The sequence below is a fragment of the Salmo salar genome, chromosome 17 (assembly GCF_965601325.2).
Source record: "Salmo salar chromosome 17, fSalSal1, whole genome shotgun sequence".
NCBI lineage: Eukaryota > Metazoa > Chordata > Actinopteri > Salmoniformes > Salmonidae > Salmo > Salmo salar.
The window spans coordinates 49,484,170-49,506,437 of NC_138307.1; the positions used below are offsets into that span (position 1 = coordinate 49,484,170).

The following is a 22,268-nucleotide window of genomic DNA, read 5'->3' on the forward strand; positions in this document are numbered from 1 at the left end:
TGATCCAGTATCCCTGCGCATTGTAAATGTGGTACTGGAACTGACCCTGTATGCTTACTTGTTCTTATTTCTATATGTTGTGTGTTTTTGTTCAACCTTGTTATTTTTAGTATTACATTGTTATTGATTACTGCATTGTTGGGGTTAGAGTTTGCAAGAAAGGCTTTTCACTGTACTTGTGCATGTGACATTAAAACTTGAAAATTGTTATATTGACCAGGTTAGGATTGTATTGACCTGGTTAGGGTTCTAATGGCCAGGTTAGGGTTCTAATCATGATTGGGTTATTACCCATTCTATGCCAGATGTGTAGAGGAGGAAATATTTTACAGTATATGCATTTACCCACTCTGTGTCTAGTTAAGACACAACTGGACATTTGACCATCATATTGCATAAGTCCACAACTTAATGTAACATAGGCCAACAGCAGAGGCCTGTAAGCAACCATATCAGACAACTGCAGAATGACATGACAATGTGGAGAGGTGCTTTAAAACCATCAACGTACAAGCAATGCTTTTACACGTGTGATGACTGATGGTACACTGGGCACAGACGTCAGTTCCACGTCTAGTTTTGATTTACATTTGGTTGAGTTGTCAACTAACGTGAATTCAACGTGAAATCAACAACAACTGTCACCATATCATTGGATTTAGGTTAAAAGAAATGCCCTTAAGATGATGACTTTTTGCAAATCCAATCCGTTTTCCACATTGATTCAACGTCATCACATAGATTTTAGTGGTTGAAATGATGTGGAAACAACGTTGATTCAACCAGTTTTGCCCAGTGGGGAGTAATGCAGCAATGATAGGAGTAACAACAAGAATATATTGTATCAATCAACAGTAAACAGGTTCCTATGACATTAGCTTGAGGGAGTGAGTGAGTGACTATCAGTGGAAGAATGCAGAGAGAGCTGAGCCGAGAGGAAAGCATGTGTATGAATGTACAGGAATGGTTGCGTTTTCCCTTCAAACCAGTTTATCAGCATGGTGAGTGAGAGTGAGTAGAGCCTGGCCCTGTGTAGGAGTAGTCTGTATGTAGCCATGCCTTTCTGAACATGTACAGCCTACAGAAAGTATTCCCAGCCTTTGACTTTTCCCGTGGTTGTCTAGCAATGATCAACAATCAATTTGACAAAGCTTGAATATTTTTTTTAAGAATAATGGGCAAATGTTGCACAATCCATGTGTAGAAAGCTCTTAGACTTAAACCAGAAAACACTCACAGCTTTAATCGCTGCCAAAGGTGCTTTTACAAAGTATTGACTCAGGGGTGTGAATACTTATGTATTTGAGATATTTCTGTATTTCATTTTGAATACATTTGCAAAAATGTCTAAACAAGTTTCTACTTTGTCATTATGGGGTACTGTGTGTAGATGGGTGATACAAAAATACATGTAGAATTCTGGCTTAACACAACAAAATGTGGAATAAGCCAAGAGGTATGAATACTTTCTGACGGCACTGTATGTGTTTATATACCGATTGTATAGAGCCTGTAAGAAAGTCTAGATCCAGTTAAGTCATATTGATAAGCTTTATACCTTGAGACTATCTGTTAACCAGTATGTTGTCTGCTGTAGTAGATGATATTGGAGTTAAGACAGTCAAACTATCTCACCTGAAACATGACACAGTAGTAGAACTCACCTGAACACATCAGGGAGAAGCGGAGGATGTACTCGCAGCACACATCGCACCATGCGCCCGAAAGACCTAGGTTGAAGGTGTGTCCCTCCCCGCTCTCCTCCCTCGCCCGGGAGTTTCTCTCACTGGGGGAGAATATGGTCCTCACATCCGGGGGCTTGAACCCCCTTTTCCTACTGCCGCGGCCAGGGCAGCCGTTCTCAGCGGGGTTCATCACCTTCACCGGGCCCGGTCTGCTCTCCGGATCCGGTCTTCTCTCTACAAGGTTTGGTAACGAGTCTGCTCTTCTCTCGCTCCAGACTGCCTCGATGCTCTCCAGCCTGCGGCTTGGAGGAGAGATATGCCTCCGGACGGCTCTGGCCCCATTCACTTTCAAATGGTGCATACTGGGCGGGTTGAACAATTCCCCTCGACTATAGTCCACAGTCTTCGCCCTCTGTGTCAGTGGTGATTTATTAACGACATCCAGAGCTATCGGTGAGTACTTCCTACTTTGGTGCATGGTGTTACATTACCACGCACTCTCCCGAGCACACAAGCGACAGCAATGGTGAGTCTTGGGCGTTTCACAGGTGAGTTACAGAACAAGGTGTTTACCTGCATGTTGAAATCCACATTATGTGAATAAATGACACTGCGTCCTCTCTCTGACCTGTTTGTCTTCCTGTTGTCTTGTAAGCAGGTTGAGCAGGTGCAGGACATGGGGTTGGGTTCATTTCAGTACAGACCCCAAGAAATCCCCCCTCCCTCCATGAGTGACATACCTGTACAGGTATGCTGTGCATGATGATCTTGAGATTGCATTTCAATATAATTACCATTTTGGTCATAAATCATTTCACACAATGTTAGGAGTCTTTTCAGTATTTTTTTATTTTACTAGGCAAGTCAGTTAAGGACAAATTCTTATTTACAATGACGGCCTACCCCGGCCAAACCCGGATGACGCTGGGCCAATTGTGCAGACTCCCAATCATGGCCAGTTGTGAAACAGCCTGGATTCGAAACCAGGGTCTGTAGTGACACCTCTAGCACTGAGATGCAGTGCCTTAGACCTCTGCGCCACTCAGGAGCCCAGTAGATCTATTTTTATTCAATAAATTAATAACAAATCAAACAGTCACAAAGCTGTCTAAATCAGTGTTAACATTGAACACTATAATCATAACATGGAATTTGTTTAATTATTCTTAAACAAATAAGGCAGACATTCCATTGCATAGACTCTGCACACAGAATTACCGTTTGACCATATACCACTCAGAATTGTAGCACTTCCATACAGCATACGTAGGCTACAGTACCTGCCCCAGTCTTTGGTCCAGTCACGATTTAACCAGTGGTTCCATCTCTGGATCAAATGAGGACATGTCCTGGAGGTCTGGAATGTTGACATCTTTGGCAATGTTGCTTTATGTAAACATTATTTGGATCTGACAGTATAGGCTTATCAAGAATCAAGGTAAGACCCAGATGCAGACTGTCGAAGTAACCCTGTTTATTGTAGCAAACAGGGACATGCAAAGACAGGTCAAGGCAGGCAGGGGTCGAAAATCAAGGGTTAGGCAAAGGTACAGGACGGCAGGCAGACTCAGGGTCAGGCAGGGTTCAGTAATCCAGAGGTGGAGCAAAGGTGCAGGCTCAGGCAGAGATGTCAGGCATCGGTCAAAACCAGGAGGACTAGCAAAGCAAGGGTTGGAAACAATAGCCGCTGACAGGAAAACCGCTGGTAAGCTTGAACGAACAAGACAAACTGGCAACAAACAAGACAGAGAACACAGGTATAAATACACAGGTGATAATAGGGAAGATTGGCGACACCTGGGGGGAGGAGGAGACAAGCACAAGGACAGGTGTAACAGATCACGGCGTGACAAGGCTAGATCAATGGTACGCAGTCTCATCATCATCATTATTCTTACAATAAAAAATAAAGTAAATAACTAAATATAATGTAAAATTATACAAGTAAATAGGTTTCATTCAACAGATTTGTCTATTTTTTACATTCCTATAGTCCCAATTAAAATGTAACAAAAACACCTGAATACTGTAGTTTCATATACATTCTTATATCATATACATTTATAATTCAAAAGATGGAATGGGGCTTGAGATGAACAGTTTCCCTCATATCCTATGGCTCTGGAAGACAGTCATCTATATGTCTATGTACATGTTTCTTTGTGCAAAATCAATGTTTAATTGGGCATGCAATAATAGCAATACATTACCCTGAGTTGAAACTTCTCTAGGGGTTAGGGCTGGGGTTAGAGAGCTAGATCCCAATTATCCACCCTTTCCCGTCATAGATTTAACAATGGTGGGAACTCCCTTTAGCCAATAATTACGCCAATCAAATTCTGATCCATGACAGAAAATGCGCAAGTGCATACTTTGGGAAAAAAGTGTATAATCGGGAAGAAGACAATGGGGGTATAGAATGGGGAAAATCCCTCTGGCTCAGTCGACTTCCTCATCATCATTCACAAAAGCTTCCTCCTGTTGAGAGAGAAATTAAAACTGTATTGATCGTTGCTCAACATCTCACAAAATAGCATTGATATTTTTGTCAGCTGTAGATCATTGATAAGAGCAAGAAGGTGGAACTCCAGTACTATAGGCAATATATATAAATTAACAGTATCCTTTCAGTTGAGCATATTAGCTATTCGCCTGTCTACGGGAAGTTGATGCTGTTGCTATGCAACCTCTTGCTAGCTAGTTAGCATAACACATTACTAGTTAGACATTTTACGACTTCGGGTGGGTTCTTAAATTCAATCTGGAGTGCCAGCGTGCGCTTGTAAATTCAGAGCGTTTCGCTCTCGGAGCGAACACTGGACGCTCGTGCCGAGGAGTGGTGTTGATTTGAGCGTTCTGACCTTACTACAGCAGTCAAGCACCCAAGCTAACGTTGGCTAGCTACTTCCAGAAACAAATGAGACCACTCTGACCATTTTACTCACCCTAGCACAGCTGGTTAGGCAGTTTTCGTGTTGTCCAGAGCGTTTGTGACTAAATGTGCTGCTGGAAACAATTTAATAACGCTTTTTTTTGCCGACGTTTACTGACACCGGCCATATTCAACGGGTGTTGAGCGCTCGTAAATTCATTATTCTGCACTGCTCTGCGGTACACTCAGGCGAAATCGGAGTAAATAGCCAGAGCGAATTTACGAAAGCACCCGAATATCCATTGAGAACGCACAACGACTATAACATTTAGCTAAACAAATAATGACGGGAATAATCAATTCAATAAAACTATGCCACGGGTAGTTAGTTAGCCTATAGTTAATATACTGGCAAGTTTGATGTTTAAGTAGCCAACTAACATACCGGTACATGCTGTAATGACATGGTTCGTAAAGACAGCGTAGCTAACAAATTGTCAGCCAACATAACATGTAAGGTAACTTATTTGAAAAGTATTTACTTTATTACATTGGTCAACATTTTCTTAACATTTGTCATAATTATTTGTACATATTTTGCGCCATGTTCTTCAAATCTGAAAACACTGAGCCACGCCCATTTCCGGAAGAATTGCATTATGGGCCCTAAAGTACATATTTTGGCAAATTTAGTACAACATCCGGAAACTTTTGGCATACTAACTATATTCATACTATGACTATTAAGCATACTATTTTCTCAATTGACGCCACAAATAGTACAGTTAGTATAGCCTAGTGGTTAGAGCGTTGGACTAATAACTGAAAGGTTGCAAGATCGAATCCCCGAGCTGACAAGGTAAAAATCTGTCATTCTGCCCCTGAACAAGGCAGTCAACCCACTGTTCCTAGGCCGTCATTGAAAATAAGAATTTGTTCATAACTGACTTGCCTGGTAAAATAAAATAGTATTCAGACACAACTCCAGTCTTGCAGATGGACTACTATTATCTGTGTGTAGATTGACACCAAGTGGGCAGAGACAGAACTACACAATCACACTGGATCTACCTTCCTGCCATATTTTACCTCCTCATTGAGTTTGTCTCCCACTCCTCTCAGCAGCAGCCCCACCAGACTCTATATAGCATCTGAAAAGCAGAGATAGAAGAGGGTTCGGGGTAAAAAACAAACAAAGATGAGTTCAGGGTCATTCATTTAAGGCACATATGAAAACATTTTGAGACGTAAAATAAAAACGAGCGATTCTTATTAGATAAGTTCAGGTAGTCCCTCCCATTTTCAGTCCCTTTTCTTCCATTTGGTGCCTAATGAATACAACCCAGGTATGGCGACTGAGTCGGCCTTATACCTTCCTTTCCATCAGTCCCCAGGATTGAAGCTCCCTCAACCTCCAGCTCATCTCCACAATGAACCCAAAACAGACACACACAGCTTGGCATTGCTGTTCGCCATCTCCCTAAGCAAAAATAAACAAACAAACCACAACAGGAAGTGAGTGTATAGCTGCAACATCCTCCATTACACAAATGTGACAATATTGATGTGTAAGTTCTATGCAATTTAAAAACAGTTTATGAACGTATAATTTCCCAGAAGAGTGCAATGCACAGTCAGCCCTAACAGGACATTGAGAATGAGAATTTTCATTGCAAAAACATTAAAACAAACCTCTAGAAAGCAGCAACACTCATGTAGTGGTAAAGGACATAACTTTGATGCCAAAAAAATGGGAAGACAACAACCTTTTGTCATGTGACTTGAGTTTTCTCAGTTTGACAAATTACATCAAAGGTGGCAGGTAGCATATGTCACGGCTCCTCCTCTGCAGTGCAGGGGCGGTTCCTCCTGCAGGCAGAGGAGGGTCGTTAGTGATTGGAGCTGGTGTTGATTGGAGCCACCTGGGCTCAGGGTATTTAACAAATTGCTCCACCTCTCTCTCTCTCTCTCTCTCTCTCTCTCTCTCTCTCTCTCTCTCTCTCTCTCTCTCTCTCTCTCTCTCTCCTCTCTCTCTCTCTCTCTCTCTCTCTCTCTCTCTCTCTCTCTCTCTCTCTCTCTCTCTCTCTCTCTCTCTCTCTCTCTCTCTCTCTCTCTCTCTCTCTCTCTCTCTCTCTCTCTCTCTCTCTCTCTCTCTCTCTCTCTCTCTCTCTCTCTCTCTCTCTCTCTCTTTCTCTTTCTCTTTTTTCCTCCTGGTATGATCCTGTTTCCTTTGTTGGTTTATTTAGCTTCCATTCAGTCATCCTTGCATTATGACATTTCCACACCTCATTCCTTTTTTCTTTGTTTAGAATTAATCGTTTTGTTTGATAATAAAGAACTTTTTGAATTGGCCTATACCGGTTGTTGATGTCCTCTCATTTTTGCCACAGGCTATGAGTCGGCCTGTGACACATAGCGGATAGGGCATTGGGCCAGCAACTGAAAGGTTACTAGTATGAATCCCCAAGGTGCCCTTGAGCAAAGCATTTGGGATATGCAAAAAAATATATATTTCCAATATGCGTATAATACACACTTGTAGCCTACATGTGTGAAATAGACAAATATAAGCACCCACCAAATTATAATTATTTTAGATACCAAATGTTTTGTCCCGAATGTCATAAATAGTAGGGTGTCCAATCAAAAAATTGTCCAATCACCTTGCTTTGCTACCTGACAACTTTATTTTTGGTTTTTCCCTCACTCAACTTTTTTCATTCAATTTTTTCACTCCGGATGCTTTATCTGGACGTGGTTCGTCAGGACCTCCATCAGCCGAAGCTAAGTAGTAACATTAACATGAGTCCCAGTTAGCGAGTATTCAAACTTCTCCCACATTTTCAAAAAAGCGACTAGTGACAAATCTAGCGAGTTTTTCTGGTGTTATTGGAGAGTTTTGGAGACTGACATGAAAGCACGTATCGTTCTTACTCTTCTCAACGAACAGAGGGTGCTGCCGTGGGCCCCATCCCCACTCCCGTCGCTGGTTGAAAACTGTTTTCTGCCCCTCCCAAAAGATAGAATTTGTAGATAATTGGCCCTCTTTCTGGGACTCACCCACAAACAGGACCAAGCCTGGCCTGTTGAGGAGTGACGGACTCCATCCTAGCTGGAGGGGTGCTCTCATCTACGAACATAGACGGGGCTCTAACTCCCCTAGCTCCACAATGAAATAGGGTGCAGGCCAGGCAGCAGGCTGTTAGCCAGCCTGCCAGCTTAGTGGAGTCTGCCACTAGCACAGTCAGTGTAGTCAGCTCAGCTATCTCCATTGAGACCGTGTCTGTGCCTCGACCTAGGTTGGCCAAAACTAAACATGGCGGTGTTCGCCTTAGCAATCTCACTGAAATAAAGACCTCCTCCATTCCTGCCATTATTGAAAGAGATTGTGATACCTCACATCTCAAAATAGGGCTACTAAATGTTAGATCCCTCACTTCAAAGGCAGTTATAGTCAATGAACTGATCATAATCTTGATGTGATTGGCCTGACTGAAACATGGCTTAAGCCTGATGAATTTACCGTGTTAAATGCGGCCTCACCTCCTGGTTACACTAGTGACCATGTCCCCTGCGCATCCCGCAAAGGAGGTGTTGCTAACATTTACGATAGCAAATTTCAATTTCCAAAAAACCCCAGACGTTTTTGTCTTTTGAGCTTCTAGTCATGAAATCTACGCAGCCTACTCAATCACTTTTTATAGCTATTGTTTACAGGCCTCCTGGGCCATATACAGCGTTCCTCACTGAGTTCCCTGAATTCCTATCGGACCTTGTAGTCATAGCAGATAATATTCTAATTTTTGGTGACTTTAATATTCACATGGAAAAGTCCACAGACCCACTCCAAAAGGCTTTCGGAGCCATCATCGACTCAGTGGGTTTTGTCCAACATGTCTCCGGACCTACTCACTGCCACAGTCATACTCTGGACCTAGTTTTGTCCCATGGAATAAATGTTGTGGATCTTAATGTTTTTCCTCATAATCCTGGACTATCGGACCACCATTTTATTACGTTTTCAATTGCAACAAATAATCTGCTCAGACCCCAACCAAGGATCATCAAAAGTCGTGCTATAAATTCTCAGACAACCCAAAGATTCCTTGATGCCCTTCCAGACTCCCTCTGCCTACCCAAGGACATCAGAGGACAAAAATCAGTTAAACACCTAACTGAGAAACTCAATTTAACTTTGCGCAATACCCTAGATGCAGTCGAACCCCTAAAAATTTTAAACATTTGTCATAAGAAACTAGCTCCCTGGTATACAGAAAATACCCGAGCTCTGAAGCAAGCTTCCAGAAAAATGGAAAGGAAATGGCGCCACACCAAACTGGAAGTCTTCCGATTAGCTTGGAAAGACAGTACCGTGCAGTATCGAAGAGCCCTCACTGCTGCTCGATCATCCTATTTTTCAAACTTAATTGAGGAAAATAAGAACAATCCAAAATGTATTTTTGATACTGTCGCAAAGCTAACTAAAAAGCAGCATTCCCCAAGAGAGAATGGCTTTCACTTCAGCAGTGATAAATTCATGAACTTCTTTGAGGAAAAGATCATGATCATTAGAAAGCAAATTACGGACTCCTCTTTAAATCTGAATATTCCTCCAAAGCTCAGTTGTCCTGAGTTTGCACAACTCTGCCAGGACCTAGGATCAAGGGAGACACTCAAGTGTTTTAGTACTATATCTCTTGACACAATGATGAAAATAATCATTGCCTCTAAACCTTCAAGCTGCATACTGGACCCTATTCCAACTAAACTACTGAAAGAGCTGCTTCCTGTGCTTGGCCCTCCTATGTTGAACATAATAAACGGCTCTCTATCCACGGGATATGTACCAAACTCACTAAAAGTGGCAGTAATAAAGCCTCTTTTGAAAAAGCTAAACCATGACCCAGAAAATATAAAAAACTATCGGCCTATATCGAATCTCCCATTCCTCTCAAAAAATATTAAAAAGCTGTTGCGCAGCAACTCACTGCCTTCCTGAAGACAAACAATGTATACGAAATGCTTCAGTCTGGTTTTAGACCCCATCATAGCACTGAGACTGCACTTGTGAAGGTGGTAAATTACCTTTTAATGGAGTCAGACCGAGGCTCTGCATCTGTCCTCGTGCTCCTAGACCTTATTGCTGCTTGTGATACCATCGATCACCACATTCTTTTGGAGAGATTGGAAACCCAAATTGGTCTACACGGACAAGTTCTGGCCTGGTTTAGATCTTATCTGTTGGAAAGATATCAGTTTGTCTCTGTGGATGGTTTGTCCTCTGACAAATCAACTGTAAATTTCGGTGTTCCTCAAGGTTCTGTTTTAGGACCACTATTGTTTTCACTATATATTTTACCTCTTGGGGATGTCATTCGAAAACATAATGTTAACTTTCACTGCTATGCGGATGACACACAGTTGTACATTTCGATGAAACATGGTGAAGCCCCAAAATTGCCCTCGCTGGAAGCCTGTGTTTCAGACATAAGGAAGTGGATGGCTGCAAATGTTCTACTTTTAAACTCGGACAAAACAGAGATGCTTGTTCTAGGTCCCAAGAAACAGAGATCTTCTGTTGAATCTGACAATTAATCTTGATGGTTGTACAGTCGTCTCAAATAAAACTGTGAAGGACCTCGACGTTACTCTGGACCCTGATCTCTCTTTTGACGAACATATCAAGACTGTTTCAAGGACAGCTTTTTTCCATCTATGTAACATTGCAAAAATCAGAAATGTTCTGTCCAAAAATGATGCAGAAAAATGTATCCATGCTTTTGTTACTTCTAGGTTAGACTACTGCAATGCTCTACTTTCCGGTTACCCGGATAAAGCACTAAATAAACTTCAGTTAGTGCTAAACACGGCTGCTAGAATCCTGACTAGAACCCAAAAATGTGATCATATTACTCCAGTGCTAGCCTCCCTACAGTGGCTTCCTGTTAAGGTAAGGGCTGATTTCAAGGTTTTACTGCTAACCTACAAAGCATTACATGGGCTTGCTCCTACCTATCTTTCTGATTTGGTCCTGCCGTACATACCTACACGTACGCTATGGTCAAAAGACGCAGGCCTCCTAATTGTCCCTAGAATTTCTAAGCAAACAGCTGGAGGCAGGGCTTTCTCCTATAGAGCTCCATTTTTATGGAATGGTCTGCCTACCCATGTGAGAGACGCAGACTCAGTCTCAACCTTTAAGTCTTTACTGAAGACTCATCTCTTCAGTAGGTCCTATGATTGAGTGTAGTCTGGCACAGGAGTGTGAAGGTGAACGGAAAGGCACTGGAGCAATGAACCGCCCTTGCTGTCTCTGCCTGGCCGGTTCCCCTCTCCACTGGGATTCTCTGCCTCTAACCCTATTACACTGGCTTACTGAGTCACTGGCTTACTGGTGCTCTTCCATGCTGTCCCTAGGAGGGGTGCGTCACTTGAGTGGGTTGAGTCACTGACGTGGTCTTCCTGTCTGGGTTGGCGCCCCCATCTTGGGTTGTGCAGTGGCGGAGATCTTTGTGGGCTATACTCGGCCTTGTCTCAGGATGGTAAATTGGTGGTTGAAGATATCCCTCTAGTGGTGTGGGGGTTGTGGTTTGGCAAAGTGGTTGGGGTTATATCCTGCCTGTTTGGCCCTGTCCGGGGGCATCATCGAATGGGGCCACAGTGTCTCCTGACCCCTCCTGTCTCAGCCTCCAGTATTTATGCTGCAGTAGTTTATGTGTCGGGGGGCTAGGGTCAGTCTGTTATATCTGGAGTATTTTTCTCCTGTCCTATCTGGTGTCCTGTGTCAATTTAAGTATGCTCTCTCTAATTCTCTCTTTCTCTCTCTCAGAGGACCTGAGCCCTAGGACCATGTCTCAGGACCACCTGGCCTGATGACTCCTTGCTGTCCCCAGTCCCCTTGGCCGTGCTGCTGCTCCAGTTTCAACTGTTCTGCCTGCGGCTATGGAACCCTGACCTGTTCACCGGACGTGCTACCTGTCCCAGACCTGCTGTTTTCAACTCTTTAGAGATAGCAGGAGCGGTAGAGATACTCTCAATGATCGGCTATGAAAAGCCAACTGACATTTACTCCTGAGGTGCTGACCTGTTGCACCCTCGACAACTACTGGGATTATTATGAACATTTAAACATCTTGGCCATGTTCTGTTATAATCTCCACCCGGCACAGCCAGAATAGGACTGGCCACCCCTCATAGCCTGGTTCCTCTCTAGGTTTCTTCCTAGGTTTTGGCCTTTCCAGGGAGTTTTTCCTAGCCACCGTGCTTCTACACCTGCATTGCTTGCTGTTTGGGGTTTTAGGCTGGGTTTCTATACAGCACTTTGAGATATCAGCTGATGTCAGAAGGGCTATATAAATACATTTGATTTGATTTGAAAAACGCATATTTTTACCAACGGCTAAAATTAATTGTTAATTGTTGTAGATACTTCTCTAAGAAAACCATAGGCCCAAACCTCATGTCTCTAACATAATCCGTTCAAAAATTATTGGAGTGGATAATTCAATGGAGGCCAGAAGAAAAAAAAGAGGTAAAAAATCAGGTAAATAGTATCGCGTCAATTACGCTGGATGCTGTGCGAGAATTAAGGCAAACTGACAGGCTCACTGTTGAACTCATCACCTTACTTCTCGAATCTGGAGGACTTAAAACAATATCGAGCTAAGATATATATCGACTTTGAGACATTACATGTAGTATTTTCATATTTTAGTATACGATTTTCATATTAATGCGAAATTCCCGTTAGGAAGATTCTCACAAAAACAAGCATATCTCTGAAATATTATCAATGTTCACTACCAGGCGCATACTGGGAAACTGGACAGTAAAATTTTCACGATGACAAAGTTTTAACAAAGTTTAAGTTATTAAATTGGCACTTACTTATTTATCAAATAAAAAGCTAGGCCTACTTACGTGTACTACGCCTGCGCCAGTTGGCGAAGTATTAAGTTATAAATTCGCGGTGAATGAGCGAGTGTTCTTCTGATTCTTAAAACTCTCGTTCTGCCTGCTGTATGTCGGACTGACTCCCAGTGGTTATTTATAACCTGTCTTCCGTAAACATCAGAGCAGTGTTTTAATGTGGTCGAAATTGAAACCAAATTGGTCTGTTGGAATGACAGAGTTTTTTTTAACTACATGTCAGAAACTCCAAATAGTGACACGTCAACCCAGTGATAACAGTTAGTCAGATTATTTAGAAAAACAAAGCAATGATACTTCTATTTGATCTATTCTTCTAAATTGATAGTTATTCAGATATTAGGACACAATTGTACAATCTGGTGGGGTTTGGAATATTCCTAATGTCTATCAAATGTATCCCCTTCCAAAAAGAATACATACTTTAACTGCTCGCCAATCTGTTCCCTTTCTGTACAGGCCATATCAACCTGCTTGGTGTAGTGGGTAAAGGTTGTGACTATATTGCAGGTATAGTCTATGACTGATAAAAGTCTCTCTGAGACTGGATAGAGCAATTCAGTTAGCCACCTTCAAAATGGGCAACGATAATATTATATTCTATCCCCTAAGGAAATCCCCTGCGTTAGTTTTAGCAGGCACCCATGATATTCAATCACACTACTATTTGTCTTCTAGCCCCAACTCAACAACACACAATCAATCAAAACACAGGAAATTATGTCAGAGGCAAGCAATAGTATGTTCTCCTGGAAATATGCCTCATTATCTGGAGTCTTCCCCTGTGACAAATACCGTCAGTTAGCCTACCACACACATACACGGTTATAACATGTTTTGTTGTGACTCATTCTGTTGTAGTAAACTATAGCCTAATCATAGGCCTATTATGGAAGTACATTTCCTTGGAAAGATAACTGACAGTGCTTCTCCACCCATGCATAGGCTATAGCCTACTCTATTTTGAGATCACACTCGCACCTGATCTCGCAGGTATGGCTACTGAACTGGAAGCAGCAAGAATGATGACAGTGACACTGGCATAGGCCTATAGGATATAGCCTACCTTTTGGGAGGATGACTTGCAGGCAGAGACAAATGAATGGGTAATCAATATTTATTGAAAATGAAAAGGGGCAACGCTCGCTCACCATAGTAGCCTAACCTATGTGCGAGTTGTGTCTTTTTCCTTTTCAATGATGATTATATTTTTGGATTGCACTTCGACTCACGTTGGTTGAGCTCCCTCCAATTCTTTCCATTAACAATATTTATTTACAGACTCTGTAGTAAACTGCAGTCTAAACATATTTACGTTAATTTCATATTCAAGTTTACTGCCACTTGATTCTCCGCCCATGTAGGCAGCCTACTCTATTTCAATGAGACTACATATACTAGGCACAAGGGTTGCAAAGGGTCGGAAACTTTCCGGGAAATTTTCCGGAAATTGTCCATGGGAAGTTAAGCCGTGGAATTTAGGGAATTGTGCTTAAATCATCAAAAAAGTTAGTTTATAACAGTGAACCTTTTTTTGTGGGATACACATAAGGCAACTATAGGTCTTGTGGCATATTTTGGTTAAACTATCCCCAATTCAATGGAATTGCAACCCTCTGCATGCATAGTGCATTCTTCCAACACATGTGCAGTGCACTCTTCCATCACATGTACAGCTGATTCTCAAGATCTTGCACAATAATGAGACGCTATAGCCCACACTACTACAATGTCTGAGCCAAGGACTACATGCTTTCTGGTAAGTTTTGATTACAATACTGGGTGGGGTGAATATATTTTATAGGACATACATGGTTTTTTGTTTACTAGTAAATAGTACCTTAGAGCAAAGTGTGTATAAATCATTTCTAACTTGTTAACAATTTCTGCTAGTTAGTTTTTGCTACCATGTGGGTTTTAGCTTGCTTGAGCCTGCTAACTGAAAAGTGTTAATTCACCTGTTTCCATACATGTTTCATTTAAAACCATTTATCTTACAAAGGAATGTTTAATCTAACTGCTTAACTATTTATCTGTACATGGAATTGCATTTGATTTTTTACTCATTTTTTTTCTCATCTTTACAGGAAAATGCCACGGGCACTATCTGATGTGTGGAGACATTTCACTGCAGCTAATGTAGAAGGAAAAGCTGTGTACATTTGCAAATACTGTGGCAAATCATATGTGAAGAATGCAACAAAGATGCAGAATCATCTGGCCATGTGCATAAAATTCGCTCAGCGCTCACAACAAGCAACCTCTGACAAAAGTCCCTCTACTTCTATTCGAGGGGAAAATGATGAATCAGACACCTTATCCATAGCCACAGCTCATGGTCCTCCTGGAATCAGAAGCTTTTTTGACTCAATGGAGGAACGTAGTCAGAGAAATGCTGATGGAATAATTACCTACATCATCTCCACCCCTCAACCAGTATTCTACAAGAGCACAGACAGAAGGGACAACAGACACACTGGTCTCTACATTGCAGATGAGCTGAAGGCAGTCATCAATGACCTTGGACTACAGAAGGTATTTGCACTGGTGACAGACAATGCTGCGAACATAAAGGCTGCTTGGTCTAAAGTGGAGGAGTCCTACTCTCACATCACACCAATTGGCTGTGCTGCTCATGCATTGAAGCTGCTCCTCAAGGACATCATGTTACTGAAAACAATGGATACCCTCTACAGGAGAGCAAGGGAAATGCTTAGGTATGTGAAGGGTCATCAAGTTATAGCAACAATCTACCTCACCAAGCAAAGTGAGAAGAATAAAAGCACCACATTGAAGCTGCCCAGCAACACCCATTGGGGTGGTGTTGTCATCTTGTTTGACTGTCTCCTGGAGGGGAAGGGGTCTCTCCAAGAAATGGCCATATCACAGTCTGCTGTTATGGACAGCCCCATCAAGAGGATCCTCCTGGATGATTTATTTTGCGAGAGAGTGGTAAGCAGCCTGAAACTCCTGAAACCTACAGCAGTAGCCATTGCACAGATTGAGGGAGACAATCCCATCCTGTCTGATGTTCAGACTCTGCTTGCAGGTGTAAGAGAAGAAATCCATACTGCCCACTTCACTGTTGCTCCAAGCAGAGTACACCGCAGTTCTGAAATACATCAAAAAGCGTGAAGACTTCTGCCTGAAGCCCATACACACTGCAGCGTACATGTTGAACCCCAAGTATGCTGGCAAGAGCATCCTGTCTGGTGCAGAGATCAACAAGGCCTATGGTGCATCACTACCGTGTCTTGCCACCTTGGCCTGGATGAGGGCAAGGTTCTTGGCAGTCTGGTGAAGTACACTTCCAAGCAAGGGCTTTGGGATGGAGGTGCAATATGGCAGTCGAGCCAACATATGTCATCAGCCACCTGGTGGAAGGGACTTTGTGGATCTGAGGCTCTTTCCCCTGTTGCCTCCATCATCCTCCAAATCCCACCAACATCAGCCGCCTCAGAGCGCAACTGGTCCTTGTTTGGGAACACACACACCAAAGCACGCAACAGGCTGACCAATAGAAGGGTTGAAAAATTCGTGGCCATCTGGGAAAATGTGAGGCTTTTTGAGCCTGACAACGAGCCATCCTCAACAAGGTTGGAAAGTGACAGTGAAGATGAGGCCTCAGAGTCTGATGTTCAAGAGGTGGACATTGAGGAGGTCCATGGAGAAGACATGGAAGCCTGAGAAGAAGACAACCAAAGCTTTAGTTTCTAGACTATCCTTTTACAGATGTATGTTTAAAATATAAGATGCGATGGATCATTGGGGATCATTCAATATTCCATTTCTTTTGTTGTTCAGTGAAATCATCCCATGTGAAGAGTCAACTCATTTAATTACATTTCAATTCGTAAACAATTTTTTTTTCTATTGGAAGGATTTAATCATTTGCAATTATGTCTACTTATGATAAGGTAAAAGGTTTATGTTTCTGTCTCCATATGATATGGTAAATATATCCAATGCAAAAACACATCTACATTTAAATGGTATTAATATTAATTTGCATATATTTCCATTAATTCCCATATATTCCTGTTAATTCCCACGGAAAGTTTCCACCTCTGAATATTCCCCAAAATGTGCAACCCTACTAGGCGCACTTGAACTCTCACGATCAACTAGGAGAGGTAGGCTACTGAAGACGAAGCAGCAAATTCTGAGTGTGTAAATAATGTGAAAAATATGTGCTTTAAATACAATAGGTAGGCTAACGCATACAAAGCAGAAAGAGGACCGTTTCCAAATAATCTGTGGGACAACTAAAATATTTTTATCCCAAAGTTGTCTGTCTGACCTACTCCCGCCGCAGCATGAAAAATGTGACCATGCGCAATGATCTCTGTTGGGACCCGTAGGTCCCGCAGGCATCCAGCGGGAATGCATTTCAATTCGTAAACAATTTTTTTTTCTATTGGAAGGATTTAATCATTTGCAATTATGTCTACTTATGATAAGGTAAAAGGTTTATGTTTCTGTCTCCATATGATATGGTAAATATATCCAATGCAAAAACACATCTACATTTAAATGGTATTAATATTAATTTGCATATATTTCCATTAATTCCCATATATTCCTGTTAATTCCCACGGAAAGTTTCCACCTCTGAATATTCCCCAAAATGTGCAACCCTACTAGGCGCACTTGAACTCTCACGATCAACTAGGAGAGGTAGGCTACTGAAGACGAAGCAGCAAATTCTGAGTGTGTAAATAATGTGAAAAATATGTGCTTTAAATACAATAGGTAGGCTAACGCATACAAAGCAGAAAGAGGACCGTTTCCAAATAATCTGTGGGACAACTAAAATATTTTTATCCCAAAGTTGTCTGTCTGACCTACTCCCGCCGCAGCATGAAAAATGTGACCATGCGCAATGATCTCTGTTGGGACCCGTAGGTCCCGCAGGCATCCAGCGGGAATGCAGCCCTCTAGTGTAGTCAGTACACAACACCATGCTCATGTATTAGCAGAATTAGATGGTGACGGGGGTCCCAGCAGGGTCAGACAGCCAGTCTACGAAGCTCAGGAGAATTGTGTAGTAGGCCTATATTAAAAATATCAGTAAATGCTACATAGTTCCATCTGGAATTGATGGGTAGATCTATAGTAGCTACAGGACAGAAGATTAAGCTTAAAGCTACACAACAAAAATGTGTGGAAGACCTGGTAGAAGCTATTGATGATGATGAATGGATACAGATATGATTAAATGCCGAGTCCTGTTCATATAATCTCAGACATAAATTACTGCAATTTAAGGCCATCTGTAGAACATGCTATATATGCCAGTGAAACTGAATTACAAAAAAATGTCATTCCTCTGCTGGAGTTGTAAAACACAAAAGGGGACATATTTGCATATGTTATGGTCTTGTGAAGGCTGGCTGAATTCTGGCAAAGAGTATGTTCTTTTATCTCAGCGTGTCTACAGATTCTTACCTAGCTTAATGCCCAATGCATTACCACGGGAAAACGACCCACCCTCCAGGACACCTACAGCACCCGATGTCACAGGAAGGCCAAAAAGATCATCAAGGACATCAACCACCCGAGCCGCTGCCTGTTCAACCCGCTATCATCCAGAAGGCAAGGTCAGTATAGGTGCATCAAAGCTGGGACAGAGAGACTGAAAAACAGCTTCTATCTCGAGGCCATCAGTCTGTTAAACAGCCATCACTAGCACATTAGAGGCTGTTGCCCTATAGACGTAGACTTGAAATCACTGGCCACTTTAAGGAATGGAACACTAGTCACTTCAATAATGTTAACATTTCTGGCATTAATCATCTCATATGTATATACTGTATTTTATACTATTCTACCGTATCTTAGTCACTTAATAATGTTTACAAATCTTGCATTACTCATCTCATATGTATATACTGTTTTCTATACTATTCTACTGTATCTTAGTCCGTTCCGCTCTGACATCGCTCGTCCATATGTACAGTTGAAGTCAGAAGTTTACATACACTTAGGTGGAGTCATTAAAACTCGTTTTTCAATCACTCCACAAATTTCTTGTTAACAAACTATAGTTTTGGCAAGTCGGATAGGACATCTACTTTGTGCATGACACAACAAATTTTTCCAACAATTGTTTACAGACAGATTATTTCACTTATAATTCACTGTATCCCAATTCCAGTGGGTCAGAAGTTTACATACACTAAGTTGACTGCCTTAAAACAGCTTGGAAAATTCCAGAAAATGATGTCATGGCTTTAGAAGCTTCTGATAGGCTAATTCATTTCATTTCAGTCAATTGGAGGAGTACCTGTGGATGTATTTCAAGGCCTACCTTCAAACTCAGTGCCTCTTTGCTTGACATCATGGGAAAATCAAAAGAAATCAGCCAAGACCTCATAAAAAAAATTGTAGACTTCCACAAGTCTGGTTCATCCTTGGGAGCAATTTCCAAATGCCTGAAGGTATCACTTTTAACTGTACAAACAACAGTATGCAAGTATAAACACCATGGGACCACGCATCCGTCATACCACTCAGGAAGGAGACGCGTTCTGTCTCCTAGAGATTAACTTACTTTGGTGCGAAAAGTGCAAATCAATCCCAGAACAACAGCAAAGGACCTTGTGAAGATGCTGGAGGAAACAGGTACAAAAGTATCTATATCCACAGTAAAATGAGTCCTATATCGAAATAACCTGAAAGGCCGCTCAGCAAGGAAGAAGCCACTGCTCCAAAACCCCAATAAAAAAAGCCAAACTACGGTTTGCAACTGCACATGGGGACAAAGATCGTACTTTTTGGAGAAATGTCCTCTGGTCTGATGAAACAAAAATAGAACTGTTTGGCCATAATGACCATTGTTATGTTTGGAGGAAAAAGGGGGAGGCTTGCAAGCCGAAGAACACCATCCCAACCGTGAAGCACAGGGGTGGCAGCAGCATGTTGTGGGAGTGCTTTGCTGCAGGAGGGACTGGTGCACTTCACAAAATAGATGGCATCATGAGGATGGAAAATTATGTGGATATATTGAAGCAACATCTCAAGACATCAGTCAGGAAGTTAAAGCTTGGTTGCAAATGGGTCTTCCAAGTGGACAATGACCCCAAGCATACTTCCAAAGTTGTGGCAAAATGGCTTAAGGACAACAAAGTCAAGGTATTGGAGTGGCCATCACAAAGCCCTGACCTCAATCCTATAGACATTTTTTGGGCAAAACTGAAAAAGCGTGTGCGAGCAAAGAGGCCTACAAACCTGACTCAGTTACACCAGCTCTGTCAGGAGGAATGGGCCAAAATACACCCAACTTATTGTGGGAAGCTTGTGGAAGGCTACCCGAAACGTTTGACCCAAGTTAAACAATTTAAAGGCAATGCTACCAAATACTAATTGAGTGTATGTAAACTTATAACCCACTGGGAATGTGGTGAAAGAAATATAAGCTGAAATAAATCATTCTCTCTACTATTATTCTGACATTTCACATTCTTAAAATAAAGTGGTGATACTAACCGACCTAAAACAGGGATTTTTTTACTGGGATTAAATGTCAGGAATTGTGAAAAACTGAGTTTAAATGTATTTGGCTATGGTGTATTTAAACTTCCGACTTCAACTGTATGTAGTCTAAATTCATACCTACTTAGATTTGTGTGTATTGGGTATATGTTGTGTTATTTGGTAGATATTACTTGTTAGATATTACTGCACTGTCGGAGCTAGAAGCACAAGCATTTCGCTACACCCGCAATAACATCTGCTAATCAGGTGGGTGACTAATAAAATTTGATTTGATTCCCCCTTCTACCTGTTTTTGTTTGCTTGGAAATATTGGTTGGTTGGTTATCCTCCCACAATGTCAAGTTATGTATCACTAGATTTGATTTATTTCCAGATTAAGAGTATACTGGGCAACTTTCATAAGGCCTGGATGCCTTATATGGAATACAGTACAACTTTATTTCTTTATTTAACCTTTATTTAACTAGGCAAGTCAGTTAAGAACAAATTCTTATTTACAATGACGGCCTACGACTAAAGGAGTCTGCATTAAAAACATGCCTACGTCAGGGGAGATTCCTATTTAGGCAATCCCTAGCTGCCGAGGTACTCAGTCCTGGCCCTGATGGTCTGCCGTCCTGTGGCTTGTCACTCTGGCCTTGTCCTAACACATCCGAAACCAATATTGAATGTTTCACTAAGATCCTACAGTTGAGTGGGGTGTGTTGGGTTGGGGCGCTGCAGGGTGGTGAACCCTTAGGTACAGGGCGACCCAGCTATATTGTGTGCAAGTAAAAAGAGTTCTACAGTACTATTAGTCCTATGAGTTTAAATACATGGAGGTTTTGCTGTTTCTATGTATTAATGTATATTTGAGGTGTATGTGGGTTTTGAGTTTAGTTTTTGTTTCCAAACCTTTCCTTTGGAATTAAAACAATTTAAGGTGTACACTGGGAAGGAAATTGTCTTGGGAGAGAGTTTAGTCATTGACTTCACTGGTGGGGGTCGGGCGTGCAGGCGGCTCGGGCTGGCTGGTCGTTCTGGCAAAAATGTCATATAGAGGATGTCTTAATAAAGCCAATCAAAAGTCTTTGTAATTTTTCAAGAGTTGCTCATTTGTTAGGCATTTGGTTAAAGACTGCAACACAATATCTATTATTGAATTATCTTAGATCTAGTTCAGTCTTATTAATCACTTAAACATATTTAATAATGATCTCTTACCTAGCTTGATGACTGTGGGCATTGTTGCTTACTCTTTGTTCTAAATGGAGAAGGCATATTGGATTGTGTAAAAATGCAGGAAATTTGCTTTAGATGCCCAAAAACATTCTGGGGGAGGTCCCCCTGACAGGTTATGCCCCCCCCCCCCCCCCCCACACACACACACACTTCTAAAACCAAAGTAGCGCCCCTGCTCTAGTGTATGGAGTGTGGGTTGTGGGCGATTGAAGTACTACTTATCTTCAACCAGTGATACAGTCAGAGATCCACAGTGAAGAAGACAACTGGCTGGTAAGTGCAATCAGCCTGTTTTACATAAGCCTAACGGTCGATAGAATATGAATATAGGTATTTTATGGTCACCAACCCTTTTCATATGGTTTCTGCACAGTTTAGCACAGGGGCACAACTTTCACAGGGGACGTGGGGGACCCCCACATTCTGAAATTCTGATTATTTTATTTCATTATGCTTGGCAGTGACCCGCTATAGAGGGTTTCAGCACTGATTCTTTGATAGCAAATATTTAGTTTAAACATCCTGCACTCCAGATTGCAAAAAAATAAACAATATTAAACACACAAACAGCAGACAATGTGGTCAAAAAGTAATATGATGTAATTTGGGGTTCCATTATGACGCACGCTCCAAAATGTATAAACGCGCGCCATCGCCGATTGTCTTTCATAAAACCATTAGACATGGATAGCTATAGCATCAATCTTGACTCAATGCTACAGAAGGCTGATAAGGCCATTGAGGAGAGAGAGGCTGGTCTGGGCTTCCCCTGCCCCTAGAGTGCCCTGCCGATAACATCAACAAGATGGTGTTTGGGCTTCTTGGGGACTGTCGTGAACGGGAAGAAGAAGGGTGCTGGACCTTCAGGTTTGAGCTCTGAGGTCACAGCTGCCTGCATTGCATCCAGGGCATCTCCAGAGACCCGCACAAAGGACCTGACTACAGAAATTGATGTGATGATGAAGAGCCTGCTGGACTCCCGCGTAGCCACTGCCTCTACTGGCAATCAGGCACTGGCGCAGCCTCCAAAGTCCATAGGAAGATGCTCACTCCAGAGACCCTCC

The 22,268-nt window shown here is 42.0% G+C and overlaps 1 protein-coding gene and 1 long non-coding RNA gene across 6 annotated transcripts in view; both read right to left on the reverse strand.

The window, feature by feature from the left end:
- LOC106576047 (ras association domain-containing protein 3) overlaps positions 1-2,223 on the reverse strand; it is a 54,474-nt gene extending 52,251 nt beyond the window's left edge. Inside the window, exon 1 of one of the 2 annotated variants that reach the window (XM_082963806.1) lies at positions 1,665-2,223. In XM_082963806.1, the coding sequence (XP_082819932.1) occupies positions 1,665-2,163 (499 nt within the window). In that variant the 5' untranslated portion in view covers positions 2,164-2,223. The remainder of the gene's footprint in view (positions 1-1,664) is intronic. The other variant, XM_045699697.2, reaches the window with a different exon arrangement.
- Positions 2,224-2,521: 298 nt separating this feature from the next.
- LOC106576103 (uncharacterized) lies at positions 2,522-12,616 on the reverse strand. Of its 4 annotated transcripts, XR_014381164.1 has the most exons (6): positions 12,478-12,616; positions 6,250-6,426; positions 5,930-6,037; positions 5,647-5,708; positions 2,966-4,163; positions 2,522-2,744 (listed from the first exon to the last, which is right to left on the reverse strand). It is a non-coding gene; the product is annotated as an uncharacterized LOC106576103 (long non-coding RNA). The 4 variants fall into 4 exon arrangements; XR_006760105.2 differs by lacking the exon at positions 2,522-2,744 and having other exon boundaries at positions 2,795-4,163; positions 6,324-6,426; XR_006760107.2 differs by lacking the exon at positions 2,522-2,744 and having other exon boundaries at positions 2,795-4,163.
- Between the last annotated feature and the right edge of the window lie 9,652 nt (positions 12,617-22,268).